The sequence below is a fragment of the Penicillium hispanicum genome (genome assembly GCF_028827665.1).
Source record: "Penicillium hispanicum strain IBT 35686 chromosome Unknown utg000005l_segment0_segment0, whole genome shotgun sequence".
In the NCBI taxonomy this organism is placed as follows: Eukaryota; Fungi; Ascomycota; class Eurotiomycetes; order Eurotiales; family Aspergillaceae; genus Penicillium; species Penicillium hispanicum.
The window spans coordinates 2,032,344-2,045,272 of NW_026623197.1; the positions used below are offsets into that span (position 1 = coordinate 2,032,344).

General features: G+C 52.0%; 6 protein-coding genes across 6 annotated transcripts; 3 read left to right on the forward strand and 3 right to left on the reverse strand.

The window, feature by feature from the left end:
- Positions 1-93: 93 nt before the first annotated feature.
- Positions 94-684, forward strand: N7459_006196 (uncharacterized protein; the record flags this gene model as incomplete). Its single annotated transcript, XM_056945380.1, has 1 exon — positions 94-684. The coding sequence occupies one exon, from the start codon at positions 94-96 to the stop codon at positions 682-684; it is 591 nt and encodes a 196-aa protein (XP_056799715.1).
- Positions 685-1,257: 573 nt separating this feature from the next.
- N7459_006197 (Zn(II)2Cys6 transcription factor domain-containing protein) lies at positions 1,258-2,557 on the forward strand (the record flags this gene model as incomplete). The annotated part of the gene is made up of 2 exons (XM_056945381.1): positions 1,258-1,326; positions 1,391-2,557. 2 exons carry the CDS (start codon positions 1,258-1,260, stop codon positions 2,555-2,557), a joined length of 1,236 nt encoding a protein of 411 aa, XP_056799716.1.
- Positions 2,558-3,553: 996 nt separating this feature from the next.
- Positions 3,554-6,663, reverse strand: N7459_006198 (uncharacterized protein; the record flags this gene model as incomplete). Its single annotated transcript, XM_056945382.1, has 2 exons — positions 3,554-4,503; positions 4,566-6,663. The coding sequence occupies 2 exons, from the start codon at positions 6,661-6,663 to the stop codon at positions 3,554-3,556; spliced, it is 3,048 nt and encodes a 1,015-aa protein (XP_056799717.1).
- Positions 6,664-7,230: 567 nt separating this feature from the next.
- Positions 7,231-9,823, forward strand: N7459_006199 (uncharacterized protein; the record flags this gene model as incomplete). Its single annotated transcript, XM_056945383.1, has 4 exons — positions 7,231-7,236; positions 7,976-8,194; positions 8,282-8,825; positions 8,895-9,823. The coding sequence occupies 4 exons, from the start codon at positions 7,231-7,233 to the stop codon at positions 9,821-9,823; spliced, it is 1,698 nt and encodes a 565-aa protein (XP_056799718.1).
- Positions 9,824-10,401: 578 nt separating this feature from the next.
- Positions 10,402-12,114, reverse strand: N7459_006200 (fungal specific transcription factor domain-containing protein; the record flags this gene model as incomplete). The annotated part of the gene is made up of 1 exon (XM_056945384.1): positions 10,402-12,114. The coding sequence occupies one exon, from the start codon at positions 12,112-12,114 to the stop codon at positions 10,402-10,404; it is 1,713 nt and encodes a 570-aa protein (XP_056799719.1).
- Positions 12,115-12,190: 76 nt separating this feature from the next.
- Positions 12,191-12,817, reverse strand: N7459_006201 (uncharacterized protein; the record flags this gene model as incomplete). The annotated part of the gene is made up of 1 exon (XM_056945385.1): positions 12,191-12,817. One exon carries the CDS (start codon positions 12,815-12,817, stop codon positions 12,191-12,193), a length of 627 nt encoding a protein of 208 aa, XP_056799720.1.
- Positions 12,818-12,929: the final 112 nt, after the last annotated feature.

The following is a 12,929-nucleotide window of genomic DNA, read 5'->3' on the forward strand; positions in this document are numbered from 1 at the left end:
GCCGTATCTTCAACAACGAACATCAACTATTGATTCTTGATTCATGACAAGTGCATCATTCCCGAGGTCATCATGCATACATCCCGACGACCGATGTCTGCACAGTACATTATTACCCGGAGCCTCTGGCGACGCGACTACGAGGTCTCGACCGGGGGAGTACACCTCTACCACGTGGATAACTCGTATCTGACGCCAGGCAAGCCGGACCTGACATGCCATGCGGGCCCCGACTCCAGTGCGCCCGTGGTGGGCGTCTGCAAATACCATCACTTTTCCTCGGACGCGGAGATTGGACTGGGCGATCCTAGCAAGCCCGGCACGATGACCTGGGAGCGGCTCAACCGAGACGGGCTGATGTCAGTCCAGTCCTCCTTTCGGGTGATGTTGGAAGATCGCATCCTGCACCGATTCACCTGGAAACGGACCCATTCGCGGGGCACGAGCCTCATGGACAACTTGAAGCTTGTCTGCGATCGGACCGGCGAGCTGATCGCGGTCTTCTCCGGCCGCGGTGGGCTTCTCCGGAGGACCAGCCAACTGGACATCTACCCGGACTACGGTGAAAGATTCCAATTCATGGTCCTTCTCACGGGCTTAGCCTTGTATGAAAAACTCCGACGAGCCACCAGTGCGACTGTTTCTAGTGTTGGCGCTGCCGGGGCGAGCGGTGGAGGTGCATGAGGGAGAGAAAAAGCCGCAGCGACTAGCGGGAAGACAAGAAAAAGCCAAGCCCGGCTTTCTGCACGTCTAAGTGCAGGCTAACGACTTGTTGACTAGCGCAGGCCGTTTATACGAGGCGACGTGGGGGAGGAATTACGGCTCTCGTAAAATACCCAACCACCGCCCACCACTTAATCATGAAATGTTCGATAGTCTTGCGTGATTACCACGAGTCCCTAAGCCAATGCTAGTTAACTAGCGCCGCGAGAGTCCACCACGTCAAGCACGACGAGGCTGCCATACCCACGTATTGAAATACAGAATTTGGACCCCGATTCCTCTGACTCGCCGAATTCCCATCCCAAGTGAGGCTGTGCTGTCAAGCGAGGCAAGACAGTGTTTCAGACAAGCCTTTTCGCGGTTTGATCGACAGGGTTCGCCCTTAGGTAATCCCATCGTACAACGTTAGTATGAGCATTGAATCCTGTTGCCTACCACTTTTAAAGTTGTCACTTCGGCGCAAATTTCGCGCATGCACATCGCTCTCCTCTCCTCCCCAGCCATCATGGCCATGTCCAAGCTGAGTGCTTGACAATGGCGCTTCGACGACCTCACCGGAAATCCCGCCACGGTTGTGTGGAGTGTAAGCGGCGACGAGTCAAGGTATGTCCGTCGCGAATCGCCAACGGCCTCACCGCGTTCCGATCGCTGACTCTCCGCTCGACAGTGTGACGAGGCCCGCCCAACATGCTCCAATTGTGCCAAGCGGCATGCGGAGTGTGAGTATGGCTCCTCTAGCTCCCTCCTGTGGGCGAACGAGGAGCCGCTCGCCCGTCACTCGTCCCGAGCATCCGGCTCGGACAGCGGCCATCCAAGCGACTCCGTGTTGGGGTCTCCAGTGGCCGCCGACTCGCTGGGACTGCTCGGGGGACTCAGCGCTGGCAGCGCGACATCGACCGCACCAGCCCCTGCGCTCAACCTCCACGACCTGGAACTGATGATGCAGTGGTGCAACTTCACCCATCTCACGCTCTCCCGCAACGAGCGCACCGAGACAGTCTGGCGGAAGCGCGTGCCCGAGGAAGCGCTGTCGCATCCATTCCTTATGCATGGGATCCTCGCTCTGTCTGCGCTCCATCTGGCCCGCACCGGGCCGGATAAGTCTCAGCGCGCCTCGTATCTCAATCGCGCAGTGTCGCATCAGAATCAAGCCTTGGCATTGTTTCGCGAGCTTCTGACTGACATCAATGACACCAACGTCAAGGCGATGTTCGCCTTTGCGGGCATCGTCGTGGCCTATACCTTTGGATTCCCCCACTCCCCCGACGTGCAAGACCCCTGGAACTGCGTGGACGACTTTCATCAAGTGCTTGTACTGACCCGCGGCGTGCAACAAGTCCTCCGGTCACCCGCCAGCGCTCTTCGTGACAGTTCCTTCGCGCCGATCTTTCAAATAGATGAAGTGCATGGCCCGCTTCCCGAAGCCGCCAGAGCGGCCCTCAAGGACCTACACGAGGCCAACGAGGCCTGTGGGACACGCGACTCCACCCACGAGACGGAAACCTACACCGCGGTAATCGAGGACATGGCGGAGATGCTCAGCTGGGTGTACGGTGGCATGACCGCCAGCGTGGTGGCGGGGAGGTGGGCCATCCGGCTGCCACAGCGATTCCTCGAGCTGCTACGCGAGCGGGATTCCTTGGCACTCGTCTTGTTAGCGCACTACGGCGTGCTCTTGCAGTACCTGAAGCACCAGTGGTGCTTTGACGAGTGGTGTGTGCGGGTAGCAAAGGCCGTTTGGGCGATCCTAGACGATCAGTGGAGACCGCTGGTTCATTGGGCCATGCGCGAGATCCTTGGCGAAGACTACGTGGACCAGGTTGACAGTTTCTGAAGTATTCCCAATCATCGCATCGACTTGACTTTTTTTCCGGTGTCCGTCGGGCCATTTGGTTGATGGTGCCAAGTTGTATCGCAACGCAGCCTGCCATCGCTATCTCCGGTGACATCTTCCTCCGTCGCCATTTCATACTATGCCATCCATCTCTGACTTTCAATCGACTCTTCGTCGTCTTATCAATCTCTCTCCCAGCAGAAAATCGATTTTGCTCGTGTGAATCACCAGGAACATCACCGTGGAAGTGATCATTCGAGCCAATCAAAGCGACAAACCTCATGTCTCAGATGACCTTGAGATACTCTACGACCCGAACACCAGACTAAGGGAGCACCAAAATGCAGGACGTGTGCAAGGAAACGAGATTTTCCGCCAGGGGTAGTAGTCAGCGAATTATTCGGCAGTGGAATTGGATATCGAGCACCACTGACAGGCCAGTGCATTGGGGAGGAAAAATCCAAATATACGATCTGCACGAAAAGTCCACCAACGATCATATCTGGACCGGTGCTGGCCGATGCCCCTGACACTGCACTATTGGACCATTCACTACGAAGCGCTCTCCTATATACCCCATAATATACCCAAGCGGCTCCCAGAGCCTGAAAAGAGGGAAAAAAGCATCAAATTCTTTCAACAACAAAGGATCAAAAAATGAATATGATTATGAGCAAAAATAAAAAGACAAGAGTCCGTACAACGCGCCTGCATCAGGAGTCTGAGCTCATCGCCTGTAACGAAGATCTTGGTCGTCTAGCCCACGCGAATCAGTGCGAAACATGCCCCTTTCACTGTAACAAGAAGGATATTCGCTTTGTCAGGCTGCGCTTCGTCCAATACCTAAGCTGTAGCAGAAAGAAACGTCTTACTAATGAGCTTGAAGTTAAGCATTAACGGAATCGTCATATCTATATTGCGAGGATTAGATAGGAGATGATAGATATGTTTAACAGAGCTATTATCTGTATTGGTAACCTAAGAACCTCCATACCCTCACTCGGAGTCCTCCGAGTCATCCATTCCACGATCATCTTCAGTGACAAAACGGCCGGATGAAAGAGCCTGGAGGAGACCAGTGCGAGATTGTCTGCTCGGGGTCCATGACGAGGGCGATTCTTGAGCGCCGCCAGTCCCGGGTGACACTGCCTTTCTCCCTCGGTGACTCATTTGCTGAGCGGCGAACTGCATTTCCATCGCACGACGTTCCTGGTATTCTTGCTGTTCATCCCAGAGGTCGCCATTATACGACTGTCGCTGACTTGGGGGATATCGTTCACTCATGCGGTGGGCTGAATTCCCCCAGAGCTGGTTTCTGCCAGCGTTGCTCGGTTCCCGGAACCCGCTACCTCCAGACTGGTCATGAGTCGGCACAAGGGATGAGCTCTCGAGCTTTTCCGAAGGTGAGCGGACGAAGTCTGCCCGGAGACCACGCTGGAAGGCAATCTGTCCGGCAGTCTGGCCTTTGGTCTCGAGTAGATAACGCTCAAAACCCATGCTGGCTTCTGCCACCACTTCGAAATGCCGGGGCTTGATGTCATATACAATCCCGTCTCGGCTGGGACTTTCCGCCCGCTTGACTAGGCTTGGATTATCCCGCTCGAAATGCGCGAGAGCTGACGCAATGAGAAAGGCATTTCGAATCTGTCTTCCGTTCCAGCGTCCCTTGCCATCTTCGTTGGTCCGGTAGTGTCGCTTCGCAAACTTTGCGATTCCTTTCTCGTCAATAGTCAGAACGGGCTGCTGTTTGGCTTCGGCTCGTTGTTTCTCGATTTCTTTCAGACGGTGCAGGTTCATATCCCATATCTTTAGGGTATCTTTTCTGTTCAGATACTGGTAGTAGAGGCTGATGTGGATCCGGGACTTGAATGCTTCATCAAAGCTCCCGGGCAAATTGGTAGTTAAGAAAAGTATACCAGTGTAGTACTCGATCATTCGAAGAAACACTGCAGGGGGCAGTAAAACGTCAGAATAATCCTTGCATTAGAAATCTGCCGGTGGCACTCACCAGAGACAAGAGCATTTCTCTCCAGCTGAGTCGGATTTCTCTCCGACAAGAACACGTCGGCTTCGTCGAGCAGCAGAATACAGTCCCAGATCTGTGCCACTCGGAATATCTCTTTCAAGTTGTGTTCCACATTGCTGGGATGGGTTCCAAGGTCGCCACATGTAACCGGAAGAAGCGGTCTTTTCCAGGAATGCGCAATGTTCTCCGCGGTCGATGTCTTTCCGACACCCGGCACTCCGTACAGCAAGATCACCAACCCCCTTCCTTTGTTCGCAATGATATCTTGGCCAATACTGTACAGTCCAAGTGTGTCATGCAGCTCTTTCCGCTTAAAATGGGAGTGGATCAATGCGCGAAGCATGCTTTCGTGATCTTTGTTGATGATCAAGTTACGCGAATGCGTCCAGTTATCTTCCACCGACTTGAGGTTCTGGATGTCCACGGCCACAAACTTCCGTTCTTGCAGGACATATGAGAAGAGTCGCCGTGGTAGCAGTTCCAAGTCCTGCTCCCGCAGCTTGTAGGATTTGCTCTGGTCGCGGGACCAGCTGGACAGGAATGGATCTCTCTTGGTGCAGTACTCGATCTTTCTCAGACGCGCAAGCTGGTTGCTTTCCCAGTAGTTATCATTGATTGTGCGGTGGCTGGCCCCTTTTGTCTCGTCGACTTCCCATTTCCATACCGTGAAATCATCTACAGTGAGTCCCTTCTCTTTGGTGTTTGGAAATTGCCAGTCAGGCTTCCAGCTGGAATGCACCTTCAGTGCTTCGGCGAAATCAACCACCACATCGCTCGTGATATACTGCAGCGACGAGTCCATTTCATCATTTGGGCCAGAATCAAGTGCCCAGCCATTATGGGACAGAAGCTTAACCTTTATGAAGTCCAGGAATAGCTGTCCCTGGGCTACACATTCAGCGCGGATCTGCTCTGCGTTGTCTGCATACTGAAGAGGGAAGACTGAGAGACTGGAGATGCTCTGTTCCCCGACGAAACTGGAAATAAAAAATGACTTCTTGATGCAGACGTATGATTCCCCGTCATAGTCGATGGCATAGCATTTGAGCTCAATGGTGTCTCTGTCTGCAATTGTCCGATATAGCCGCCACAAGCGCTGATTTTCTCTATTAGACAGCATTTCTGGATCCGGCTTGGATGCCTTTCCTGTATGAGGCACGAAGATGGTGTCTCCTAGCTGGAAGATTGCCGACAAGGCAGCAAAACGGACCTTGGTCCGCTTGCGCTCATAGAGATTAATAACCTCTTTCTCCATAAACTCGACGTAGCATTCCAAGAATTGGAGAAGCTGCGCATCTTCTTCATCCGCGGTTGTCACCGTCTCACTTTGGCTTGGATTGGATTTTTCCTGCAGCTCCTCCAGTCTCGCTTTGATCTTTCCATGACTCTCCATCAACGGCTGAAAGGGGCATTCAAAGACGAACGGAGCCGTGACGTTCTCATCTGGCTTGATGATCTGCGTAACCTCCTTGACAAGGGACGGTGGGTTGAGGCGAATCCTTGCCATCCATGCATCGGTCTTGTACAAGTTGCTTTCCAAGCTTGTATTCATCTCCTGCAATGCATCCGCTGCCTTGCTGGACTCCAACATCGTGCTCCAGATTTTATCTTCCTCAAAAGCAGCATCCAATGTGGTGTCGACCATCAGCGCTTCAATGGCAGAGATATGAGTCTGGTTGGGAAACCGATTTGTGAAATTGAACACGTTGAATTTGCGCACCTCAGGCGTGAAAATCACGGGATCTTCTTCAGGACTCTTCCCATCCTTGTCCTCTTCTTTCTCCTCTTCTGCTTTTTCTTCGTCTGACTTCTCTGCATCCGATCTCTCTTCGTCGTTATTGTTCACGCCCTCATCAATCGCTTTCTCATCGGCGTTTTTGGATTCCACCAATCCAGTCACCTTCTTCTCCAGCTCGCTCAGCCTTTCTTCTAGCAACCGAATATATCTTGATTGCTCGTTGGTGACATTCTCGGCGCGTAGAATGACATGAGGAGTGTCTTGATCGGCAACTTCGTTTTCGGTTAAGGTGTGCACAGCGCTCTCCACAACACTCTCCTGGATAGGGTCCGCTGTCGCCATTGGAAAGGTTCTCGTGAATGAATGAAGATGGTATTGTACATGTACTTCCGAGATTCCATATCATGCCAACAGCAAATGCAAAGCTTATATGGCTAACGTTCCACCACAGCGGCCGAGGCGTTCTCTGCGGACCAAGTGGCTCTCTCTCACAATTTGTCAGTCTAGCATGAGGCTAGCTGAAGAGACCCAATAGTCTAATGCTTCATGATCCCTGCAACGTTAGTTCCAATGCCACATCACGGATTGGCGCTCAACTTCATTGGACCACGTCAGCTGCCTGGTTGCAAGCTACGCACTCCGACATGAACCACCACCCTCCTCAGTCCATATCTGGCATTGCGCGCAAATGTGTCAGGCTCGGGTCAACAACACCCCAAGATCAAGTCTTGTGATGGCACTGAGAGATCTCCAAGCAGGTGCTTCTATCTGGAACTACGCACGATACACATACAATATGTTCTCTCGGCTCTGGAGGTCGGTTAATGCATATCTCCGAGTATGAAGAACCCCTCATATTTCCCGCTAGCGCAGCATTTTAGCTTGGCCGACTTACCTGCATGAATATCTATGCAGGTAAGGCCGACTAAACAGAACAGTCCAAAATGCGATAGGTTAAGCGGGGCACGCCACCTGGACCCCGGAGCGGGATCTCGGCATGATCCACGCCTTATCCGCACGCCAAATTGCATCTTTCATTTGCGCCCAATGGTCCTGTTTACAATGAAGTGCATGGTCACCATGCGTTTCATGCCATGCAGTTTTAGCCATCGGCGCCTGACTCCTGGCCAAAGTGAGGCTTTGCTGGGCTTGCTGATGTTATTGGACCACATCAGCACGCTGCACATTTGCATTGCTGACGTGCTGCCTCGGTCTTGCGTCGTCTGGACGACTCTCAACATGCAACATAATCCGACTCTTCTAGCTTCATAGCAAACTGCTCTTGCAGGAATAATGACGGAGAAAGGAACATACCTCCTTTACCTCGGCATCCGACCGAAAACTACGCACTACAACGGAGAGGAATTTTCTTTTCTTCCTTCCTCGCTATGGAAAAGATGAAGTCTTTGAAAGATAAGCTGAGGAAGGAACATAAGAGGGCGGCAGCCCAGTACCTACTAGAAAAAGGACCTGCGCTCCATGAGGCTCTTGAAACGCCCGCAACCTATAATGATGAGAAAGAGAAGATAGAACATCCTCCCCCAGCCAGGTTTGGGCACTACTTCTTTCAATGCGGATATATAACGGAAATTAACAGCTAAATAGCGACCTGGAAGAATGTTTGGCTACATACAATGAGACAGCCGACCCGAAGTTCAGGTTCAACGTCAAGAAATGCACATTCAACGATGTCATGGTTGAGCTCGCCCAGGCACGCGATATCTATGAGGATAATGCTCAAGGGTGGAATTTCTGGCGCCAAGGACTGCGGACAGCGGGGGATTATGCAGACGAAATCACCCCGTGGTTCGACCTGATACCTTCGGATCACGGGCTGAACTTTCTATCCGCGGGGCTAAAAATAATCTTCGGTGTAAGTTTCTGAGTTGGCTTGCACCGGATCCTTACGACCTCATAACGGAGGAAAGAATTTCAAGATAGGGCTGCTAATACAAAATAGATCGCTCAGCAAAATGCGAGCAATCGTGCAAATATTCTCGGCGCCTTCCAAGATATCCCCGAGTTGATGCTCACTGCCAAAGATCAACAAGGTCAATGGAAGGCGAAGAAGCTTCAGAAAACTGCTATCGAGCTCTACAATACCCTCGCCCGGGCTCTAGCACGGCTGATCTTCATTCTCAATGGTAGTATGAGGCCTCACCCGTCATTGAGCGAGCGCGCCAATAAATTCATCAAGCGATTGGTCGCCTCTGGATATACGGCTAAAGTGATTGACGGTATTCTGGCTGGAGTTCAGAAGCAGGCCAAGCGCTTTGAGAACTGTCTTCAGCAGGTGCGAGATGACCTGGCTATCAAGACAGGCGCTGATGCGGCCGCGGCCAAAGAAATTGCAGACCGAACTGAGAATAAAGTCGACGACATTGGAGAGGCGCTGCAAGGCTATGATACCAATATATCCGAGTTGAAGAAAGATATCCAGAGAGAAGGAAAGGGCATCTATATCCTCAATGTCATACACCAGACCCTTGTGTGTACTCAACCAAGTCAGTGACCCGACTTTGTTCCAGCTCCTGGAGAATCAGACTAACCTGTGTATTCTGTCTGATGAATAGATGTCTCTGCGGATAATGTTCGATCGCAATCGCCGCCACAATCCAATCATTCGAGAGCCCTTATGAGTGTTACGGAGCTTTTCAACAGCCTCGGTGTCAGCCTCGAGAGCCTGTCGAGGGATCTGAAAATGGCGATCAAGGACCTATCACAATCCAATAACTCCGACCAGGCCCAGGCACAGCAGTTCTTTTCATCGCACCAGTTCACCGAGTGGATGGCTTCTCGCGACACCGCGACCCTACTAGTCCATGGGAACTTTGATACACCTGGCCCTGGACGCATCACCACCCTGTCGGTTCTATGCGCGATGTTCGTTCTGCATCTGCACGGCAATGACAACTATATCGTGCTGCACTATTTCTGCGGCTTGCACGGAACCCTCTACCAGGCCGATTCCGTCGCAGGACCAAACGGACTCATTCGCTCGCTTATCGCGCAGATGCTCTGCACCCGGCATAAGTTCGACCTCGAATTCATCAACACACCCTGGTTCGCCCAGAGTATCCAGACCCATTCCCTCTCGATGCTGTGCCATACCTTCAGCCAGCTGGTGGAGCAGCTACCGCGAGACACGGTCATCCTGTGCATCCTCGATGGAGTGACGGAGTTTGAGTCTGAGCAGTGGTGGGCCGATTTCAGGGATGTGCTGGACGCATTGAACCGACTAGGCACAGACCCGGAATCGCGTCCGATATTCAAGCCTCTCCTCACCACCCCATTCGCGCGCGGTTTGATCGATTTCAACCTGCAGGCTCGGTATTCTTTGACGTTGCAGCCGACTGGGTCCGTTGATGGCTACGGTTTCTCTGAGAGGTCGATGCCGCATGAACTGTCTCAGGCTAGTCGTCTTGACTATTTCAATATGCGAATGCAAATGAATCGGGCTGATGATGAGGATTCATATGACTCGGATGATGACTCGGACTAGACCGCATTTTGGAATCTTGCCGTAGAGAAGGACATGGAATATTATGGGGCGGAGCAGGTTGTTCATATTTTTGATAGGGACATTTTGAACATGACTCTTTCGCCGTATTATAATGTAGAAAGTATGGCTCGACCCTTTACCTTCATAAGCTAACAAGGCGAACTGGAGACAAATGCCCATACGCTTTGTGACGTGAGAGTAGAGTTATTTGCCTTCATTCCCAAAAGGCCATTCAGGCCATTCCCACTTTTCCTCAGACTAAAATTAGTTCTTACCATTGGATCCATGGATGAATTACTTCACTTGGTTACCTTAGTCTATACTAAAAAGTACCATGTAGACCGATAATATGCATATATAGTTGCTGCAGAACATGTCAATACAATCATATTATCACGATGGTATACTGATTCAGTATGTACATGATAGTTTCCACAGATCTGAATTATGAGAAGCGCTCACACCATCTTAACATGTGAGCTCAGGGAAGGAGTAGCGGGAAATCAGGCTATATTGCGTCCACGGCCTCACATATAATCTTGCCTGTGATGTACGAGGTCGAGTCAAACAGACATAAGCTACAACATCTCATCCTCAGTCTGAAACCCGAGATCCCGATCCAAATCACCCGTAATATCACCATGAGCGTGACTAGCAGCATGATGTCGAAGTGGGGTTCCATCTTCATCGTCGTTCAATACAAAGGAGAAAAGATCCTCCTGCTCGCTATGTGGTATGTGATTATTCGGCAAACTTTGCGTTCGGCGGTGCTCGTCGAAGGGGCCGAATTGTCCCAGCTCGCTTAATGGGGTGCCCGGGAACAGTGCTTGGGTCCAGTCCATGCTGTCAAGGTCGTGGCCGGAGGTTAAGGAGTCGTTGCTTTTGTCGTTGGTGGGGTCGTTCATGCTAGGGAAGTTCTCAAAGTCAATGGAGAGGTAGTTGAATGGGTTGTCGGCAGATGTTGTGGTGTTAGAGACAAAGTGGCCATCAAAGTCATTCGGCAAAGGGCGATGGGATGGATTAAAGGCGAGGTGAGAGGGCCCTTCTGGACTGTTGTAGCCGTGTTTCCTTTGCGCTCGAGTGCCGCGTTCCTGCATTGAGGATGCCCGAGGGCGTGGGGTAGGACTCAGGCGCTCAGAGCTATCTGCCAGGTGACGGAGAGAATGGGTTGTAGAAATTGAATCAGCATTGCTCGGCTTTTCTGGTTGATGTGACGCGGTAGTGTCATCGAAGCTGTACTGCATTATTTCAAAGAATGTGTTGGAGCTGTAGTTACTAGACTGCATCTTGATAGCGGCCTCGAGATTTGCGAACTCGAAGTTGGCAGCCGGGTAAATGTCCTTCAGGCAGTGGAGGACGTGGACGCAGCGGTGAAAATTATAAATGCTGCTCTCGCGAAGAGCTGGGTTACCAGACATGGAGTTGGACAGGTGTGCCACGGCAGCGGGTAGAATCACGGTCACGCCAGATTGTGGCAGAAACCGGGTTAGGTTGAGTTGATTCAACCCTTGGATGATGTGCGTAATACCTGTGGCAGCGTCGTGCATTTTTGTGCGAGCAGTGTTGCGCCACTCGATGCGAGAATTGGACTGGTCTTTCGTGTGGGCGGCCCAGGGCCGGTGCAGTGCACTACTAGTGGCGTGATAAAGCATCCGGAGCATAGCCCCATGCAGAAGCAAAACATCCTCACCATCAGAAAAGTCCCTTCTTGATGTTGGTATGAACTGGGCATCCTTCGGCAGAGCGCCAAGCCAGGAGTCGAGCTTTTGGCTGCATCGAGTAAACTCCGACTCCGAGGCCTGCCTGGGAACCAGTACGACCGTCGTACGGTCCGTGGGCCCAAATTTGCGCTGTGAAGGCGCGTACTGTGCGAAGAGTACTCGGCCAATGCATTGACAAAGCTTGACCTTCTCGATAAACATGGTTGCTAAGCGCTTTTGGTGCGAGACATCTTCAAGTTGGCGACAGCGGAAAAGGGCAATTGCAGACGGTGAGAATGGCTCAAAATCAAAGTCTTCCAATCTAAGCATTGGTACGTTACTTGTGACTTCGTTCACCTGCAACGGACGTCGCATGCCCATTGCAATTAGTCGGTCGCGTGAATACAAACACCACCAGAGTCGAGTGCGCAGCCTTCGAGTCTGCAGATTGATGTCAGTCGCCGACGAGGGATCATTGTTCAATCCAATTGAATGAGCCTGTGTGTTGCAAGCTCCAATCCAGTCCCAGATATCACGGTGAGGGCTATTCTCCGGATCCGACCAATATGTCATCAACAAAACCGTCTGCATGATGACAATGCGATCCTCTTCACAATCAAGGGAATAGAGCAGCTAAAAAAAAGCGAAGTCATCAATAAAGGCCTCTCTAACCAGATTGCGTGGAGAGACTCACTCGTAGCTTAGTGAAGAAGGCGTTGCGCGCACTCTTTCGTGTCGAGTACCCTGCGGCTTGCAGGTGCTTCAGGTCGATGAAGGCTGTGCCAGCAAACATGACCGCCTGAAACAGCAAAACACTCACATTGCCATTGGGATCATTCCCGGCAACACATCGCAGCAGCTCTTGCAGATTCAGGACCGGCATGAAACTGTGAACCCACTGGATATAAGACCGCAGCAACTCATTTCGTAGCCCACTCTCCGGAATCGAGAGTGCGCCGCGAAATCGCAAGAACTCCAAGTCCTCCGCGGGAATGCGATCGGGCAACGCTTTTAGAAATCGGGGTTCCTCGTCCAGGATCGCCGTTAGAGGATCAAAGTCCGGGTCGATCAGATCCTGGACAGCTGATACCATATTGGCGAGTGGTAACGCATGGTGAACTGCCCGGTCGCCCAGCGTGCGCCAGCCAGCCAGTGGCTTCGCCTCAGAGAGCCACGGCGCCTGTGGATTGTAGTCCTGGAGACGATGACGCTTAGTCGCGAGCTCGTGGCGACTGTCCGTGTGCTGCAGCTTGCGTTTCATGGCCAGCACGCCGCTGTTCGGGGAGAGAGACATCGTCATTCACATAGGGCTCTGCATTTATGTTTTGACCGGCACACAAGGGCTTTTGCAATCCAGTCGGATCGACATGGAGGACAAGCCGAGTTTCAAGACCGGCTCGCGGCTG